This window comes from Canis lupus, chromosome 25 (assembly GCF_048164855.1).
Source record: "Canis lupus baileyi chromosome 25, mCanLup2.hap1, whole genome shotgun sequence".
Classification (NCBI taxonomy): domain Eukaryota; kingdom Metazoa; phylum Chordata; class Mammalia; order Carnivora; family Canidae; genus Canis; species Canis lupus.
The window spans coordinates 45,246,092-45,264,831 of NC_132862.1; the positions used below are offsets into that span (position 1 = coordinate 45,246,092).

The 18,740-nt window shown below is 46.8% G+C and overlaps 1 protein-coding gene and 1 pseudogene across 4 annotated transcripts in view; both read right to left on the bottom strand.

The window, feature by feature from the left end:
• Nucleotides 1-6,643: 6,643 nt before the first annotated feature.
• On the bottom strand, nt 6,644-9,460 carry LOC140616719 (nucleoside diphosphate kinase A pseudogene; annotated as a pseudogene).
• A 2,260-nt stretch (nt 9,461-11,720) lies between these two features.
• Nucleotides 11,721-18,740, bottom strand: part of ADA2 (adenosine deaminase 2) — a 30,298-nt gene continuing 23,278 nt past the window's right edge. Inside the window, exons 7-9 of one of the 4 annotated variants that reach the window (XM_072799633.1) lie at nt 15,645-15,802; nt 14,850-15,052; nt 11,721-13,018 (exon numbers count right to left, since the gene is read on the bottom strand). In XM_072799633.1, coding sequence (XP_072655734.1) covers nt 12,856-13,018; nt 14,850-15,052; nt 15,645-15,802 — 524 coding nt within the window. In that variant the 3' untranslated portion in view covers nt 11,721-12,855. Of the gene's footprint in view, nt 13,019-13,133; nt 14,611-14,849; nt 15,053-15,644; nt 15,803-18,740 lie in introns of those variants that run through there. The other 3 variants (XM_072799632.1, XM_072799630.1, XM_072799631.1) reach the window with 3 other exon arrangements.

Here is an 18,740-nt window from a genome sequence, read left to right on the forward strand (position 1 = left end):
GAAGAAAACAAGAGAAGAGAGGGTCCAAACATCTTGGAAGCATGTGATGTCCAAATGAATCCCTGGGCTGAGTTCCTAGCAGCCCCAGGGATCTACCTCCCTGCTCAAAGACTGTGGCCCTTCCCCTGACTTCCTGCTACCTGCCCTTCCTGGGCTTGCCCTGCCCCTCCCTGCCCCTTTGGCCTATTCAAGTGAAGCAGTGGGAGTGAAGAAGGAACAAAGAAATCTGTAACTGGCTGTGATCAATTAATTGTGAAACCACTGCACTCAAACCAGCCCCTCTTAGGCCTTTTCAGCTCCTCAGATCTGGGTCCCCAAGCTGCACTGTACTTCTGTGTCAGGGCTGTGCCAGGATTCTCCAAATAAGGCTCCTTGTCCATTCCTTCTCTTACAGAGCCCTAAGGGGAGCATTTACCACTTGCTGCCCAGCCCTCACACTCTCCTGCTACTGACCCCCCAGGGAGCCTCTGAGGGGATCCAGGGGGGCCCAGCCTGCAAGCTCTCTCCTGGCTGACTAGCACACAGGTGCAGGCCTCTACTCGGCAAGCCCCAAGCCCTCACAAGGAGTGGAGGGGACTCAGGGGGGATGTGGTGGGGAGGAGTCCAACTGCCCTCCAAAAGCCCAGACTCTTGAGTAAGCTTACCCAATGCAGGAGCTGCCCCTCCCCAAGCCCTGACTCAGTGTGATCTCCATCTGGTTACTGCCGCTGCATCTCCAGCCCTGCACAGGTCATGGACTGTCCAGACTGGTTGCTCCTCATTGGTAGGAGGTAGGAATGAAACAGTCCCATGGGAAGAATCACACCTAAATCTTATCAAGATTCTAATTCTGGGGTCCCTGGCTGGCTCTGTCAGTAGCACATGTGACTCTCGATCTCGGGTCCCCACCTTGGGTGTAGAGATTACTTTAAAAAAAAAAAAAAAAAAAAAAAGACTCTACAGGTAATATGCAGGCCAGAGAAACATGTTAAGGAATATCCCTGGGCTCACTTTCTTCCATGGACAGAACTAGATAGCATCCATATCAGCATAAATAACCCAGAAAAGAACCCAAAGCCTGGCAGCATATATTCCTCACAGCTAAATGCAGAGAAGAAGCCACATCAAAGAAGGTAAGGAGGGTAGAGACATGGTCAGCGAAGCAGACCCGGGGACCATCTGCAGGCACAGAAGGGAGAGAAGCAGGTCCCCAGGCCAAGCATCCCAGGCACAGGGGACCTGCATGAGGAAGGTGAATCTCCATAACATTTGGCTTTGAAAACCAGAGGGTCCCAACAGTTAGGGGGGCTTAAAATCTGAACTGTCAAAATCAGTGGGGTTGGCTCTGGGAGAGCCAGGAGGGTAGAATCCTTGCCATTAAGAGACAGCACAACAAACAGCCCCACTAAGATGCAGCACAGAAGCAGCAGTTTGAAAAATGCCTGGAGTTTATGGGAAAATATATTTACTAACCTCAGAGTGTGTGCTGGAGGGGCAGGGATCCTTGGGAGATCTCTCCAAGAACAAAGAGTGGACAGGCACCATTTCCTTCCCCAGCCTCTGCCTAGACACATGGACACCTGTGGGAACCAGCACAATGCCAACAACATTCTCTACCTAACCTAGCAAGCACTGTGTGCCCCACCCCCATGCCCTTCTGCAGACTCACCCCCTCCAACCTAGCTGAGGCAGGAGCTTTCCTTAGCAGCTGTAGGTCCCCTCCAGCAGCTGACTGGCTAGGACCTGGCTGGCAGCATGCCCTGTCCCCACATTGTCCTACAAAACTGTCCCCTCCAACACATACTTGGCAGGAGTCCATCCAAAGCTGCACCACAAGCATGGCAGCATGCAAGCAGCCCTAACAGGCCAGCCCCACTCCAAAATGACCACTACCCACAGCAGAGAAGAAGAAAACCACACACACAAGTTTGACCACAGCCCAGCAGTGGGCTAGGGGCAGACATCTGGTCTGACGGCAGGCCATGCCCACAAGGCAAGCTTCTCAGAGGACAAGACACGGAGAGCACCTGCAGCTCTGACAAGTGCCTGGTCTGATGCAACTCAAGCCCCTGGTGGCCCCAGACTGACCCACTAACTAACAACACCTGTTCACAACAGGAAAAGAGAACCATTGTGGATGTGACAAACCAGCCACTGCTCGAGGTGCACATAACGCACACAGCAGACACCCCTGAAGCACCGGGCTCTAGTGAACAGGGGACACTGCACCACAGGGCACTACAAGACCTCTTCTCCACAAGGCCACGACTTCCAAGAGCGGAAGATGTAGCTGACTTTCCTAACACATACAAACAGGCACAGAGAGTTAGATAAAATGAGGAAACACAGGACTATGTCCCAAAGGAAAGGACAAGACAAAATCATGGCAAAAAGCTAAATGAAACATATAAGTAATATGGCTGATATAGAATTTAAAGTAATGGTTATAAAGGTATTTGCTAGACTTCTCAAATTATTCTAGAAAATAGAAGCGGAGGATAGCTTCCAAATTCATTCTATGAGCAGCATTAATTACCCTGATACCAAAATCAGATAAAGACACTATAAGAAAGAAAGAAAGAACAGATGAATATAGATCTGATGAATATCCCTGATGAATATAGATGCAAAACTCCTCAACAAAATACTAGCAAATTGAATCCAATAATACATTAAAAAGATCACCACAACTGAGTGGAATTTATCCTTTGATGCAAGGATGGTTCAATGTTCACAAATCCATCAATGTGATACATCACATCAATAAGAGAATGGCTAAAAACCATGATCATTTCAAGAGATGCAGAAAAAGCATTTGACAAAGTACAACATCCATTCATGATAAAAACCCTCAACAAAGTAGGTTTAGAGGGACCATACCTCAACATACCAAAGGCCACATGTGAAAAACCCACAGTGAACATCGTTCTCAATGGTGAAAAACTGAGTTTTTCCCCTAAGATCAGGAGCAATACAAGGATATCCCTCACCACTTTCATTCAACATAGTACTGGAAGTCCTAGCCACAGCAATCAGACAACAAAAAGAAATAAAAGGCATCCAAACTGGTAAGGAAAAAGTAAAACTTTCACTATATACAGATGATATGACACTATATATAGAAAATACTAAAAACTCCACCAAAAAATTACTAGAACTGATAAATTAATTCTGTAAGTCACAGAATACAAAATCAACATACAGAAATTCATTGTGTTTCTGTTTTTTAGGTTTATTTATTTGAGAAAGAAAGAGAGCATGTGGGCACACATACGAATGTGGTGGGGAGGGACAGAGGGTAAACTGACTCCAAGCTGAGCACAGAGCCTGATGCAGGGCCTGATCCCATGACCCTGAGATCACACCCTCCTACCTGAAACCAAGAGTTGCTCAACCACCTGCACCTTATTTTTATTTCCAAATACATATGGCTTATGGGTTTTCTGGAAATACAATTAATTCAAAAAGTTAGTAAGGGATCCCTGGGTGGATCAGCGGTTTAGCACCTGCCTTTGGCCCAGGGCGTGATCCTGGAGACCCAGGATGGAGTCCCACATCAGGCTTCCTGCATGGAGCCTGCTTCTCCCTCTGCCTGTGTCTCTGCCTCTCTCTCTCTCTCTCTGTCTCTCATGAATAAATAAATAAAATCTTTACAAAGAAAAAAAACAAAAAACAAAAAACAAACCAAAAATTTAGTAAGCATCCAGTCCATTCCACTGAGAGTAATACTATGGCAAAGTTCTTGCCTAGTTATACTTTTTTTAAAAAGATTTTATTTATTTATTCATGAGATAAATGGTAATGAATATTATTTATTCATGATCGGCTGAGGTCATGATCTCAGGATCCTGGGATCCAGCCCCAAAGGATGACAGGGTAACATAGCCATGGGATAACATGAGCCTGCCGATCACTCCTGAAGCAGAGCGGAAGAGAAGACACCACGCGGTCCCATCTCCCAGCTCGCCCTCACCACGGGCTTCCGTCCAGCATTAACTCAGGGTCTGATTTTCCGAAGGATGATACACCCTTCCCCTTTATCCACTGTTTCTACTGCCTTCATTTTTTTTTTTTAAGATTTTTATTTATTTATTCATGAGAGAGAGAGAGAGAGGCAGAGATGCAGGCAGAGGGAGAAGCAGGCTCCATGCAGGGAGCCCGACGCGGGACTCGATCCCGGGCCCCAGGATCACACCCCGGGCTGCAGGCGTCGCCCAGCCGCTGCGCCACCGCCACCGGGGCTGCCGCTCTACCGCCTTCCTATAGGCCATGGTGTCTGCCTGCGGTGCTAAGCTGAAGAGCAGGGGAGGGCAGAGTGCTACAAGGGTCGCCGAGAAAACCCACGGCCCAGCGCCTCGAGGGATAAGAAATGAGGCCTTTGAGTCCGAGGCCGGGCGCAGGCTCCACGTGGGTCCGCAGAGTCCCTGGAGAGGGGAAGAGCCTCCGCCTGCCGGGAGTCACCCCAGGGTTAGAAGGCCGAGGGTGGATTTTGTTAGGTTTTATTCAGGGCATCTCTACACCCGGCGTGGGGCCAAACTCAGAGCCCGCGTCACGGGTTCCGGACTCCCCTGACTGCAGCCAGGCGCCCGGTCGGGGGGCGGCCCGGGGGCGTTTGCTTCGTCTGTCCCGGCGGAAGGGTACCGGTTTGCTCGCGCCGCGCCTTCGCCGCCCCGCGGTGCTGCTGCTGAGCCGCCGTCCCTCCGCCCGCCGCTCGGAGGCCCCAGAGCCCCGCGACCCGCAGCGCGAGGCCCGCGGCCGGCCGCCAGGGGTCAGCAGCGCGCCGCAGCCCGCAGCCCGCCGCCCGCAGGCGTCCGCCCGCCCCCCGCAGCCCGCAGCCCGCCTCCCGCAGTCCGCCCCCCGCAGCCCGCAGTCGTCCGCCCGCCCCCCGCAGCCCGCCGCCCGCCGCCCGCCGCAGGTGGAGGGACGCCCCTTCCCGCCGGGTCGCGCCGCTGATGGCCACGTGCGGTCCACGCGCTCCTGGCCCGGGCGGTCCCCCCTACGTGGCAGCCGCGGGGCCTGGGACGGCCACAGCCGTGTGCGGGCCGGGGCGGCGGGCGGCGGGCGGCGGGCGGACTGGCGGGCCCCGCGCCCTGCCCGGCGACCCCGACAAAGGGAAGGCCCTGAGCCCCTCGAGGGGACAGAAGCCCAGCCGGTTCCGGGCTCGGGCTCGGGCTCGGGCTCGGGCTCGGGCTCGGGCTCGGAACCGCGGAGCAGGGCCCGGGTCGCGGCAGGGTCAGCTTGTCCCGGGGGCGGGGATCGCCGCTCCCAGGGGGGCTGGCGGGTCTGTCCCCATCAGGCGGAGCGCGTGAGGGGCTCCGTAGGGCTGCGGCTGCCCCAACTCCACCCTCTGCTCTAGGCTCACCGCGAGCCCGAGGAGACCCGCCCCTGACACTTGCTTCACACCAGCGTTGCAGCAGGAGCCTGGAAACCCGCTGTTACCCACTGCTGACCTGGACGGAGGTGTGTGCCCCCTCTGGGCCTTAGCTGGGTCCTCAGTTAGATAAGATCATCTTCTGGCCTCTCCCAGCTCCAATATTCTAGGAATCCAAACACCAGGCTTCCACCCTCCCCTGCCCGGGAAGGGGCTTAGCCCCAGGAAGGTCGGGCCGGACCAGGACAGACCTCACCCCCCTCACATTTGGTCTCTGGCCAGTCCCCAGGCAAAGACTTTCGGAAGACTAGACCCAGGCCACCCTGAAGGAGGAAGCTTTTGCTAAAGGCCGGGACAAAATGAAACTTGGCAATTCTGCCCTGGCGGCACCATGACATGCAGGCAGAGTGCTATATGGAGGTTTCTCTGGCAAAGTCAGTCGAAAAGTGCTCCCTGGACCCACCACACTCCCAGCCCCCAACAGCCCTGCCAGCCCCCATACCTTCTATTTACACCCTTCCTGGACAAAGAAAAAGTTACTTACAGGGGAACTGCTATATAAAGAACATAGTACGTATGTGAAAATAATATATATAATCTAGCACTCTGGGCAGCCCAGGGCGTGATCCTGGAGACCTGGGATCAAGTCCCACATCAGGCTCCCTGCATGGAACCTGCTTCTCCCTCTGCCTGTGTCTCTGCAGCCCCCCCCCCCCCCCACCGTGTCTCTTGTGAATAAATAAAAGTCTTAAAAAAATAATCTAGCACTCTAACTTAATGTTGGCCTAAAGATACAGTTATATATATACATCCAATCCTCCAGTGATAGTTCTTGTGAGAGGCAAGGAATCCATCAATCAGTCACTCAATATCCTGGTCTTGGGAAGAGGGATGTTCTGGGATTCTGGACAGGGCGGCTGAGGCAGATTGTAATCTGCCTCAGAATCCTATTCTGATGAGCTTTAAAAAGTAAGCGGGTGGCTCTTACTGATTATTTGGGCAGCTGTTCCAGAAGTGGTGATGGTTTAGATAGCTTTCAGGATCCCTTCCATGCTGAGACCCTATAACGTTTATCTCAGTTTTGCTAGTCTTCTCAACCTGATATATCTTCTCCTTGTTTTCCTCATTCCAAATGAGGAGCTGACCCAGAGCAAGACCCAGATCCAGATTTTGTGGGACTCTGAGGCTTATACATATTTGAAAGACCCTCTTAGAGAAAAGTAATTTTTAAGTCTTTTTTTTTTAAGATTTTATTTTATTCATTCATAAGAGACACACACACACACACAAAGAGAGAGAGAGAGAGAGAGAGAGAGAGAGAGGCAGAGACACAGGCAGAGGGAGAAGCAGGCTCCATGCAGGGAGCCTGATGTGGGACTCGATCCCGGGACTCCAGGATTACATCCTGGGCGGAAGGCAGCACTAAACTGCTGAGCCATCCGGGCTGCCCAAGAGAAAAGAATTTTAAACCACGAGTACAACTGGTCTTAGAAGAGGTACCTGCAGGTACTTGGAAGGGGCTTCAGTGACACCACAGGGAATCCCTTCTTATTTATTTATATATTTATTTATTTAAAAGATTTTATTTATTTATTCATGAGAGACACAGAGAGAAAGAGAAAGAGGCAGAGACACAGGCAGAAGGAGAAACAGGCTCCGTGCACGGAGTCCGATGTTGGACTTAATCCTGGGGCCTCAGGATCATGTCCTGGGCTGAAGGCAGGAGCTAAACTGCTGGGCCACCGGGGCTGCCCAATCACTTTCTATTTAGAGATCTCTTCAAACTCTGAAGAGTCCATGAGTTTTTCTCCTTCCAAATCTTTTTTTTTTTTTTTTTTTTTGATGAAACCTTTTAATCTGATGGTGGCCCACTGTACAGGGAGCACTCCCAGCTCCAAGAGGTCCCCTCCAGGTTATAAGGAAGTTCTCAAAAATAACTGGATTTGCAAGAGCCTGGCCCCTTGCTCATAGGAGGGAGAGGGAATGGAACGGACAAAGCACTGAGGTCTGCTCCCTCATCACTTGTCATTCATAAATCCAGTTCTTTTTTCTTTTTTTTCCCCATAAATCCAGTTCTTAGCACAGCTCTTGTAATCCACCAGCTCTTCAGGCTGGATCCACAAGCCAATCTCCTTCTCCGCACTCTCCACAGAATCACTGCCATGGATAATGTTCCTGTCAACTTGGATGCAGAAGTCCCCACGGATGGTCCCAGGTTTGGAGTCCACAGGGTTGGTCTCCCCAAGCATCACTAGGCCTGTCTTTACCACATTCAGGCCCTCCAACACCATGGCAACCACAGGCCCTGATTGCATGTACTTCACCAGGCCGGCAAAGAATGGACGGTCCTTCAAGTCAATATAGTGCTCCTTGAGAAGGTCTTCAGAAGCCTGGATTAATTTCATAGCAGTGAGGCAGAATCCCTTTTGCTTGAAACGCTTGATGATCTCTCCCACGAAGTTGCGCTGGACTCCATCAGGCTTGATGGCAATGAAGGTGTTCACTGTTGGCCATGGTCCTTTCCAGCTGCTACCGCCACAACTCCTTCTGGTGCCGCCCCCAAATCTTTTTCTGTTCTTTCCTTCCCTCTTGTTTGTTGGTTCCCCTCCCTTCCCTTGAGGCCTCTGGGACCAGAGGGACCTGCAGGATCAGCTGAGGTGGGGGTGGGGGTGAAGATGGACTACACACACAGGGAATCAGTAACTATGGAGATACCTGGAGAATGGTGGGGGCCAGGTTTCTCACTTCATGAATAATAACAGGGTTAGACATGACAAGGCCTGAGGCTGGAATAAATCCATGGTATTGAACAGAATTGGAGATAGGAGTGCAAACTCATGTTTGTTTGCTTTTTTGAAGTAAACTGTAGGCCCAACATGAGGCTTGAATTCTTGACCCTACAATTAAGAGTAATACCCATAGGGCAGCCCTGGTGGCGCAGCGGTTTAGCGCCGCCTGCAGCCCGGGGTGTGATCCTGGAGATCTGGGATTGAGTCCCACGTCGGGCTTCCCGCGTGGAACCTGCTTCACCCTCTGCCTCTGTCTCTACCTCTCTCTTGCTCTCTCTGAATAAATAAATAAATAAATAAATAAATAAATAAATAAATAAATCTTAAAAAAAAAAAAGAGTAATACCCACAGATAAATTTGGAAATATATATACATGTATTTTAATATTATAAATATTAAATAATATATAATATAAAATATTATAAATATTTTTGTGTGTGTCTTATTATATGCCAGTAACAGAAATTCAGTTGAGTGGCTATGAAGATATCTAATTGGCTTTATTCAGTGATTCACAGAATCAGGCAGCATCCTATCTTTTTTTTTAAAAATATTTTATTTATTTATTTATTCATAGAGACCCAGAGAGAGAGAGACAGAGACACAGGCAGAGGGAGAAGGAGGCCCCATGCTGGGAATCTGATGTGGGACTCGATCCCGGGTCTCCAGGATCACCCCTTGAGCCAAAGGCAGGCGCTTAACTGTTGAGCCACCCAGGTGTCCCGGTGATTATATTTTCTAAAATATTTTTTTAGATGTTTTTGTTTTCTTTTTTGTTTCTTTTTTTCCCTTAAGATTGTATTTATTTGACAGAGAGAGTGAGCACAAGCAGGGGTAGCAGCAGTCTGATGGAGAGGAAGAAGCAGGCTTCCCACTGAGAAGGGAGCTCCACACAGTACTTGATCCCAGGACCCTGAGATCATGACCTGAGCCAAAGGCTGATGCTTAATCGGCTGAGCCACCCAGGCACCCCCCTAAAATATTTTTTACCAGGATCTCTAATCCTACATGTTCTTCTTACATGTGACTTTGAGTTTTCCATTGAAAAGTGGGGTCTCTCTCCCCTTCTCTTGAAAGTAGGAGGGCTTAGAACAGAGAGAGATGACCAACTGAGGTTGGCAGAAGTGATACCATGTGACTTCCAAGGTCAAATTAGAAAAGACAACAGCATTTCTGCTTTATTACCTGAACACTTACTTTGGCCACCATACTGCAAGGAAGTTCACATTGGCCATTGTGAGGACCTACGCTGAGCCCTGAGATTGTATAGAGACAAGGAGATACCTGGCCAGCTCCTGACTGCTCCAGCTCCACCACCATTTTAACCGTAACCTCAAGAGAGAGACCAAACTAGAATTGCCTACCTGGTCCCTTCCCAAATCCCTGGCCTACAAAACCTATAGGACACAATAAATTTATGTTATTTCTTAAACCATTAAGTTTCAGGATAATTTGTTACACATCAATAAGTAACTAGAATAGTAATGATTGATGGTACCTGGGTGGCTCAGTTGGTCAAGCATCTGCCCTCAGCTGGGGTCATGATCCCAGGGTCCTAAGATCGAGCCCTCCATGGGCTCCCTGTTCAGTGAGCAGGGAGCTTGCTTCTCCCTCTCCCTGGCTCTTGCTCTCCCTTGCTTCCTTCTCTCTCTCAAGTAAATAACAGGGTTAGACATAAGAACAATAATGATTATAATAATAGTATATTCAGGCAATAATCTTCAGCGGCTACAAAAACTAATGGGTTAAAGATTTGATGAGGAATAAGATTTTTACATAAAGTGTTTCTTCATTAAATATTTATAGTCACAAAGTGGAAAATATTACAGTTCCAAATCCTGGCAGACATTTCCTTGACAAAGTCATTAATGGGAACATCATCATAATGGGTCAGATTGACATTGTATACATTGGTATGCTGATAAATGTTTAACAACTGGCTGGGGGCAGCCCTAGTGACTCAGCGGTTTGGTGCCTGCCTTAGGCCCAGGGTGTGATTCTGGAGTTTCGGGATGGAGTCCCACATCGGGCTCCCTGCATGGAGCCTCTTTCTCCCTCTGCCTGTGTCTCTGCCTCTCTCTCTCTCTCTGTGTGTGTGTGTGTGTGTGTCTCAAGAATAAATAAATAAAATCTTAAAAAAAAAAAAACTGGCTGGAACAGCGCGAGGGGGGGGGTGCTACAAATTTGTAAAATTTGTTGATTTCTGTAGTGTAAAAACTCCCATGATGTCTCAGCTGCCTAGCTAGTGCAGTTGGTAGAGCATGCAATTCTTGATCTCAAGGTTGTGAGTTTGAGTGCCACTTGGAACCGAGAGCTTACACTAAAAAAATATATATATATTTTTTTAATATTTTATTTATTTATTTATGAGAGACACAGAGAGAGAGGCAGGCAGAGACACAGGCAGAAGGAGAAGCAGGCTCCATGCAGAGAGCCGATGCGGGACTTGTTCCTGGGTCTCCAGGATCACGCCCCAGGCCAAAGGCAGACGCCCAACCGCTGAGCCACCCAGGCGTCCTTAAAAAAAAAAAAATTTAGAAAAAAGTTCCTACAAAGACCAGTTTCAAACCACCATTGGTTTACCAGCAGGCTGAAATTTTTACAATTGTTTGTTGTTTGCTGGTGCAGACTGCCTTCAGCAGGCCCTGAGCCATGTGGCTCCTGATGTGAGGCACTGAGAAGGACAAAGCATCACTCCTGGGATCCCTGGGTGGCGCAGCGGTTTAGCGCCTGCCTTTGGCCCAGGGCACGATCCTGGAGACCCGGGATCGAATCCCACGTCGGGCTCCTGGTGCATGGAGCCTGCTTCTCCCTCTGCCTGTGTCTCTGCTTCTCTCTCTCTCTCTCTCTCTCTCTATCTCTCGAATAAATAAATAAAATATTAAAAAAAAAAAAAAAAAAAAAAGCATCACTCCTGAGGCATTCCCCTGAAAATGTATGACCTGGAATCTCTTCACAAGGCAACAGTACATGGACCTGAAATGAGGGATATTCTCCCAAATAACTGGTCTGGACTCTTCAAAAATGTCAGGGTCACAAAAGACAAGGAAAGACTGGGAACTGTTCCAGAGTAAAAGAAACAACAGAGAGTGTAACTAAATGTAACATGTGATCCTGGATTAGGTTCTGGGGCCAGAAAAGAAATATGCCTGGAAGGGCTAGGGCCAGATGGTAGTGTTTTATCAATGTTAATTTCCTGATTTGGATGGTTACACAGAAGAATAGCACTGCCTTTAGTAAATGTATACTAGAGCATTTAGGAGTAATGGGGCATAATGGCTGCATCTTAAGTCTTGAATGGTTAAAAAAAAAAAAAAGGATCTATCTTGCAGACATTGAAAGAGATACATACAGAGGGCAGCCCAGGTTTAGCACCACCTGCAGCCAGGGCGTGATCCTGGAGACTCCAGATCGAGTCCCACATCAGGCTCCCTGCATGGAGCCTGCTTCTCCCTCTGGCTGTGTCTCTGCCTCTCTCTCTCTCTCTCTGTCTCTATGAATAAATAAATAAAATCTTAAAAAAAAAGAAAGATGCAGATATATATACAAAGGATGATACTGCAAGTCATAAAATGTCAATAATTGGAGAACCTAGACAAAGAGTCTAACATTAGAGTACTTTGTACTAGTCTTGCAACTTTTCTGAAGGTTTCACATTATTTCAGATCATAAGAAAAATGTTCCATGGTTTTTCCTAAGGCTGGATCCCAAATTCTCACCTGCTGAGAAACAGGATGATTTGCATCTCCAACAACATTCCCTTGGTTTGAATTTTGAGAAGTCTCCCTGCCCTTCCCTGGGAGCTATGCCAGCTGACAAAAAGCTCCAGGATCCCAAAAAAAAAAAAAAAAAAAAAAAAAACTCCAGGATCCAGAAGGAGGGGGCTGGACCAGGGAATTCATCATGGGCCAAATAATGGGGACTTGTAAAATAAGACTGGCAAGTCAAGGACTCTTGGTGTCTCAGGCTATTAGGTTTTTCCAGATCAGACAATTTACCTGACAAAGAGGGAAAAAGCATTTAACCTTACTCCAAGAAATAAATATAGACTACATAATTCGAATTACAAAAATGTTTTACAGAAGGCTTTGCTTCAGATTTCCTTGAAATAAATAGCAAGCCCCCAGGTGCAGCATGATTTCATTTATAAAAATTCAATTAACACATAAGTTTTTCCAAAAAAACATATGTCAGGGTACCTTCTGGGAAGTCCTACAGGAGAAATAAGTGAAATCAGTTTTAACGACTCCACTCCTGGCAGAAATATTACTTAGTTCCAAGATGGCTACAGCCTGTTTCCCAGATAGTCATATCTTAGCATCTGATTCTGTTGATGTTTCTAGTTCTCTGCTAGGGCTCAGCCTATTGAACAAGGCATGCAGACAAGACTAGCAGCTGGTTTAATTTGCCAAATCAGAGATCACACAAAGTCCAGGCCAGAGCCCTTACACTCCTGGAAGATGCCTATAATCATGACAACTTGCTACAGAAGTCCATTCTGCTCAGTTCCATTTTCACCATTTATTAAACATAAGTTGGCAGAGTTGGGACCTATATACTATCTACTGGGGTTGGTTAAGGCAATAAATCAAAGACTGTCAGAATTGGACAGGAGCTGAAAGGTCATCTTGTTCCATCTGGGTACCAGCCTGTGGTTGAGGACCTCTAATCACCAAGAGTTTTTCCAGTGTCATGAACCAAATAGTGATAAACTACTAATGGAGAGAGGGTTGGCTGCGGCCTTTGAGCTCAGGTGCAGGTGATGAGTGATGAATGAGCAGACACTTGAATCCTCTGGGGACTTCTAATGAATTCTTTGATCCTCCTACACTTCCTTTAGTCAAGTGAAGACAGGGCTGGCTTCTTGCCTTACTTCTCCTGAAAACCAGGTCAGAAGCCAGAATTTGATCACGGGAGGTCTTTTCTTTGGGGGAGACTCTGTTCTGTTCTCTCCTGCTTCAGCAACCAGCTCAAAACATACAGGTTATATCCATTCGTTCAACATATCCTTTATTGAGTACTGACTAGGTTTGGGGCATGGAGCAAGGCTCTGGATTCACAATCATCAGTACTTGCCCACAGGGAGCTTACAGTCTGGTGGAAGTGAAGACTATAAACACAGAAATAAATACGTAATTACAAATTATGGTAAGATAATACCATATTATTATGGTATTTCCTTCCTTGAAGAAAAAAAGCAAGGTGCCATGAGAGATATTAACAGGTTAGGGGTCTAGGAAACTTTTCTGACACAGGGACATTAAAAGTGAAGCTTGAAGGGTGAACAGGAGTCAGTTAGACAAAAGTGGAAAGAAAGACTCTCCCAGGCAATGAGAATGAGAAAAGACCCTGATGCAGCATAGAGTTTGAGATATTTGAGGAACAAAGGACCAATGTGGCCAGAATCTGGTGCTCTAGGGGAGCCTAGGGTGGGATGCTGCTGGAAGGAATCCAGGTTACAGAGGATGCTATATGCCCTGTTGAAACATTTGAGTTTTTCTAAGTGCACTGAGTAGTAAACAATGGAGTAATCTGAATTAATTTTTAAAAAGTCATTGCTCTGTGAAAAATGTAATGAAGTAGGCAAAGAGAAGAAAGGAGAGATCAACTAAGAGGCTATTATAACTTAGACAAGAAGTGATAGCGGCTTGAACTCAGCCAACAGCAATACAGATAGAGAGGTGTGCAGAATTCAAGGTACATTTTGATGTAGGGAACAGGGAAGAAAGCAGTATCAAGAATTTTGCTGAGAAATTATACTTAGAGCAACTCAGTGGGATGGGATGGAGGTGCCATTTACCAAGATGAGAAAGACCAGGAAAGGATTGAAAGGAAAGAGATTGAAAGTTCAGAATTGCACATAGGTTTCTGAGATTCCTGTGAACCATCCAAGTGAATAAACTGGGGATCATCAGCAAATAAATGATATTTAAAAGCAAAGGAATGGATGAGACTACCTAGAAAAAGACTATTGAGTAGAGAGAAAAGTAGAGGAGAGAAGCAGAGATGTGAACAGAAAAGCAAAAAGCAGCAAAACTGAGCCCTGAAGAATTTCAACACAGAGATCTGATAGAGAAGACCCTCTGGAAAAGGGACCCTGGAAGGAATGGCCAGAGAGAAAGGAGGAAACCAAGAAAATTGATGGCCTGAGGTTGAGAGAAAATAATATTTCAAAAAGATGAGTTTGGTAGACTGTTTAAGTGTTTCTGAGAGTCAAGCAATGTGGAGGCCATTGATGACCTTCATGAGGCAGTTTTGATAAAGAAATGGAGATAGAAACCATACTGGAGTGGGTTCAAGACTGACTGACCAAAGGTGAAAACAGCTTGCAGAGGAAAGCAGAGGAATATGGTAATAAATGGCTATCTTCTCACTTTGGCCACCTGGCCAGGTCGGCCACAAACTTATCCCATCTCTCCTCCCAGGTTTTCATGGCAGCCTTTTTATCAATATCCAACAAGGTGCTGAACCTGTAGGAGAAAAGGCACCTAGGTCAGCCCCAGGAGAAAGGGTTAGGGAACAGTGAGGGGATCTCAGATGCTTGCAGAGCATATTTTTCCTCAGTCCAAGAACAATAATGAAAGAGAGAGGATGTGAAGAAAACCCACAGAAATCTTCCAGGCTTCTACCCTAAAACTCTAAGAGAGATAAATGCAAATTGTAGAGTGGAAAAGGGAGTGGAGATCTGGGAAGTACATAGGATACTCACTTGATGGAGTTCATGGCCAGCTGTTTGAGTGTCCTCAGATCAGCCTCCATTCCCCCAATGCCCATGAAGGCCTCATAGAAATCATAGGATAAGCCTTTGGCACCAAAGATAGCTGGGTCATCAGAGCTGATCACCATGGGATACCCAGTGGCCATCAGGACAGCAGCAGGGTGGTTTCGCAAGTCCGACACCAGTTTCAGAACCTGCCCAATAATAGGCAAATGAGGAAGACAAACTTTGACCAATAAAAAGAGTTGTCATGTGAGGTAAGACCATGTAGCATAACCAGCTCCTTATCCTTATCACCACTGAACACTGGAATGACTTCTGGGTACAACACAAAGAATAGAGCCAGTCCTCATACTCTTCCTAATTTTCTCCAAGTTTCTTCACCACCACAAACATTTGGTCTCTTCTTGGTCTGGCTCAGAGCAGCTCTCCTAAACACAGCAAGAGAGGCTGGTGCACAAAGAACCCCAAGCAACTGTGGAAGCAGCGGTATCCTATGGCCCCTCCCACTTCACTGGCCTTCCTCACTGTCCCTTTAGCTTTGTCTATGGCTCTGCCCAAAATTCCACCCCATTGGGGACCCTCATTGCTGCCTCAATGTCATGAATGGGTTAGGCAAAGGGCCATTCTTAAATAACTTACTAACGAGAGTGAGACAGTGGAAGAATACAGAAAACAAGTGAGTTAAGGAGCAAGAAATTATACAGGAAAAAGTTTGGGAAACAGAACAGAGATTGAGACTGGAGGGGAAGATTGTACTGGGTTGGTCACATGGATCTCACTTACCTGATTGGAGATGGGACAGACTTCTATGGGAATGTTCTTCTTCCGGGAGTCAGCCCAGACTGCTGGGTGCTTGGTCAAAGCAAATCCATGGCCAATCCTGGTAGAGTTCAGTATTAGAGCATCCAGAAGGTTTCTATCTATGGAAGTACCCAGCCAATCTGGGGAAAAAGAGATAGTCTTCAATCAGATGGATCTGACCTGTAGACCATCCTCAGATAAAGGCTCCAGACTCTAAAGCAAGAAAAAGAACATTAGGGGATCCCTGGGTGGTTCAGTGGTTTAGCACCTGCCTTTGGCCCAGGACATGACTATCAAGTCCCACATCGGGCTCCCTGCATGGAGCCTGCTTCTCCCTCTGTCTGTGTCTCTGCCTCTCACTCTCTCTGGGTCTCTCTTGAATAAATAAAATCTTAAAAAAAAGAAAAAGAAAAAGAACATTCACACACACACACACACACACATACTTTCCTTATAACAATGCTAATGAGAAGTATGACAAGCCTTTTTTTTTTTTAATTTTTATTTATTTATGATAGGATCCCTATCACAGGGATCCCTATGACAAGCCTTTATGTATGTATATAACACATGAGAAAGGTGAAACTTATACAGACTTTATAAATTGAAGGAGCATATTTGGTTAAGTAGTAGAACTCGGTTTCAAATCTTGGTCTAGGGGATCCCTGGGTGGCTCAGCGGTTTAGCGCATGCGTTTGGCCTGGGGCGCAATTCTGGAGGCCCCGGATTGAGTCCCGCATCGGATTGAGTCCCGCATCGGGCTCTCAGCATGGAGCCTGCTTCTCCCTCTGCCTGTGTCTCTGCCTCTCTCTCTCTCTCTATCATGAATAAATAAAATCTTCAAAAACAAAAAAACAAAAAAACAAATCTTGGTCTATAGGACTCCACAGTCTATAGTCTTTCCATTTTTTGTTTTTTTAAAGATTTTATTTATTTATTCATAGAGACACAGAGAGAGAGAGAGGCAGAGACACAGGCAGAGGGAGAAGCAGGCTCCATGCAGGGAGCCCGACGTGGGACTCAATCCCGGGTCTCCAGGATCAGGCCCCGGGCTGCAGGCGCGCTAAACCGCTAAGCCACCGCCACCGGGGCTGCCCCAGTCTTTCCATTTTTCGTTTCCGGAGCTATTTTCTGGGAATTTTGTTTATCTTTACAATAATATGTTGCAAACTGTCAATATTAGTACTTATGTATACTTACTCAACTTATGTTTTCTTTTTTTTTTAACATTTTATTTATTCATGAGAGAGAGAGAGAGAGGAGGGAGAGGAGAGAGAGGCAAAGACACAGTCAGAGGGAGAAGCAGGCTCCATGCAGGGAGCCCGACGTGGGACTGGATCCCGGGTCTCCAGGATCAGGCCCCTGGCCTCAGGCAGCGCTCAACGCGCTAAACCACTGTGCCACTGGGGCTGCCCCTCAACTTATATTTTCAACAGTATCAATTGCAAGATCAGTGACCAACACGAAGAGGTGGCAGATACTGTTGGCTACCTAGTTCATCAGCCATCCCACTGTATCTCCCTTGTAGGCAGGACTTGCTTTGGAGCATGAAAATAACAGGTCTTGACTCTCCCAGCTTCCCTTGCAGCTAGGATAGTCTTTTTTTTTTTTTTTTCTAGGATAGTCTTAATGCTGGCCTGGAAGGTTATTGGTGGGGAGCTCTTGGGCTTCCTCTCTGATAAAAGGAGATGTCCTGGGGGAAATATCTTATCTTTTGCTTCGCTGGAATAGTTAAACCTGAATGTAATTTGACTATATGACAACCAAGTAAGGTGAAACCCTGGATTTGATGAAAACAGCAGAGGTCACTTACTATGTAAAATAAATGACTTTAGGGCATAGTTGGTTAAGTGTCTGCCTTCAGCTCAGGTTATGATCTCAGAGTCCTGGGATGAAGCCCCATGTTGAACTTGCTGCTCAGCGGAAGCTGAGCTCCCTCTCCCTCTGCCTCCCATCCCTGCTCATGCTCTCTCTCAAATGGATAAATAAAAATTTAAAAATAAATAAGAGATGACCTTGTTGCAAAACCTATTAAATGTATTCCATTCCCGGCAGCCAAAAGCATCCTTATCAATCTACAGGTAAAATATGAAAATTCACTTTTCTGTTAGGAATAAAACCCAACAATTCCCACTGTTGGTTAGGGCATGTTTTTCATGGTTAGGGTGGATTTTCACTGGTTTCCTATCTAAAAATTTCAAAGATTTCTTCCTTTTAAAAAATAAGAACAGGGGATCCCTGGGTGGCTCAGCAGTTTAGTGCCTGCCTTTGGTCCAGGGCATGATCCTGAAGACCCGGGATCAAATCCCATGTCGGGCTCCCTGCATGGAGCCTGCTTCTCCCTCTGCCTGTGTCTCTGCCTCTCTCTCTCTGTGTCTCTCATGAATAAATAAATAATTCTTAAAAAAAATAAAAATAAAAAATAAGAACATTAGTCTTGGGTATTAAATACTCAGCTCCTGGCAAAATCTTCTCCTAGGGCCATGGATCTTAGAATGTGGTTAGATCCTATTATGCTGTTTCATACTGTTGAGATGATTTCACACAGCTAAGTACGATTTTCCCAACCAGACCACAAGCTCTTCAAGGTTAGTAACCCCTACCCCTACCCCCTTACCCTAACCCCCACAAACAATTCTTCAAACCTGTAGAACACCTTTGATCTAAATTGACTTGAAATGTCAGGAAAAAGGAGATTAATGTACACAGATCCTTCATCTGAGAGATGGTGTGATAAGGCAAGATTTCAACCTGGTTGTGAAATTCAAGCCCCCCCAATGCTCTCCACTTATCTTCTTGGTCTTCTTCTTCTTCTTTTTTTTTTTTTGTTTAAGATTTTATTTATTTATTCATGAGAGACACAGAGAGCCAGAGACACAGGCAGAGGAAGAAGCAGGCTCCATGCAGGGAACCCAATGTGGGACTTGATCCCGGGACTCCGGGATCATGCCCTGAGCCAAAGGCAAAGGCTCAACTGCTGAGCCACCCAGGTGTCCTTCTCTTTGGTCTTCTAAGGATGACAGGTGCCTCAGGTATGCAGGGACGCCAGGTGGGATGCAGCAATAAGCTTTCCTCCTG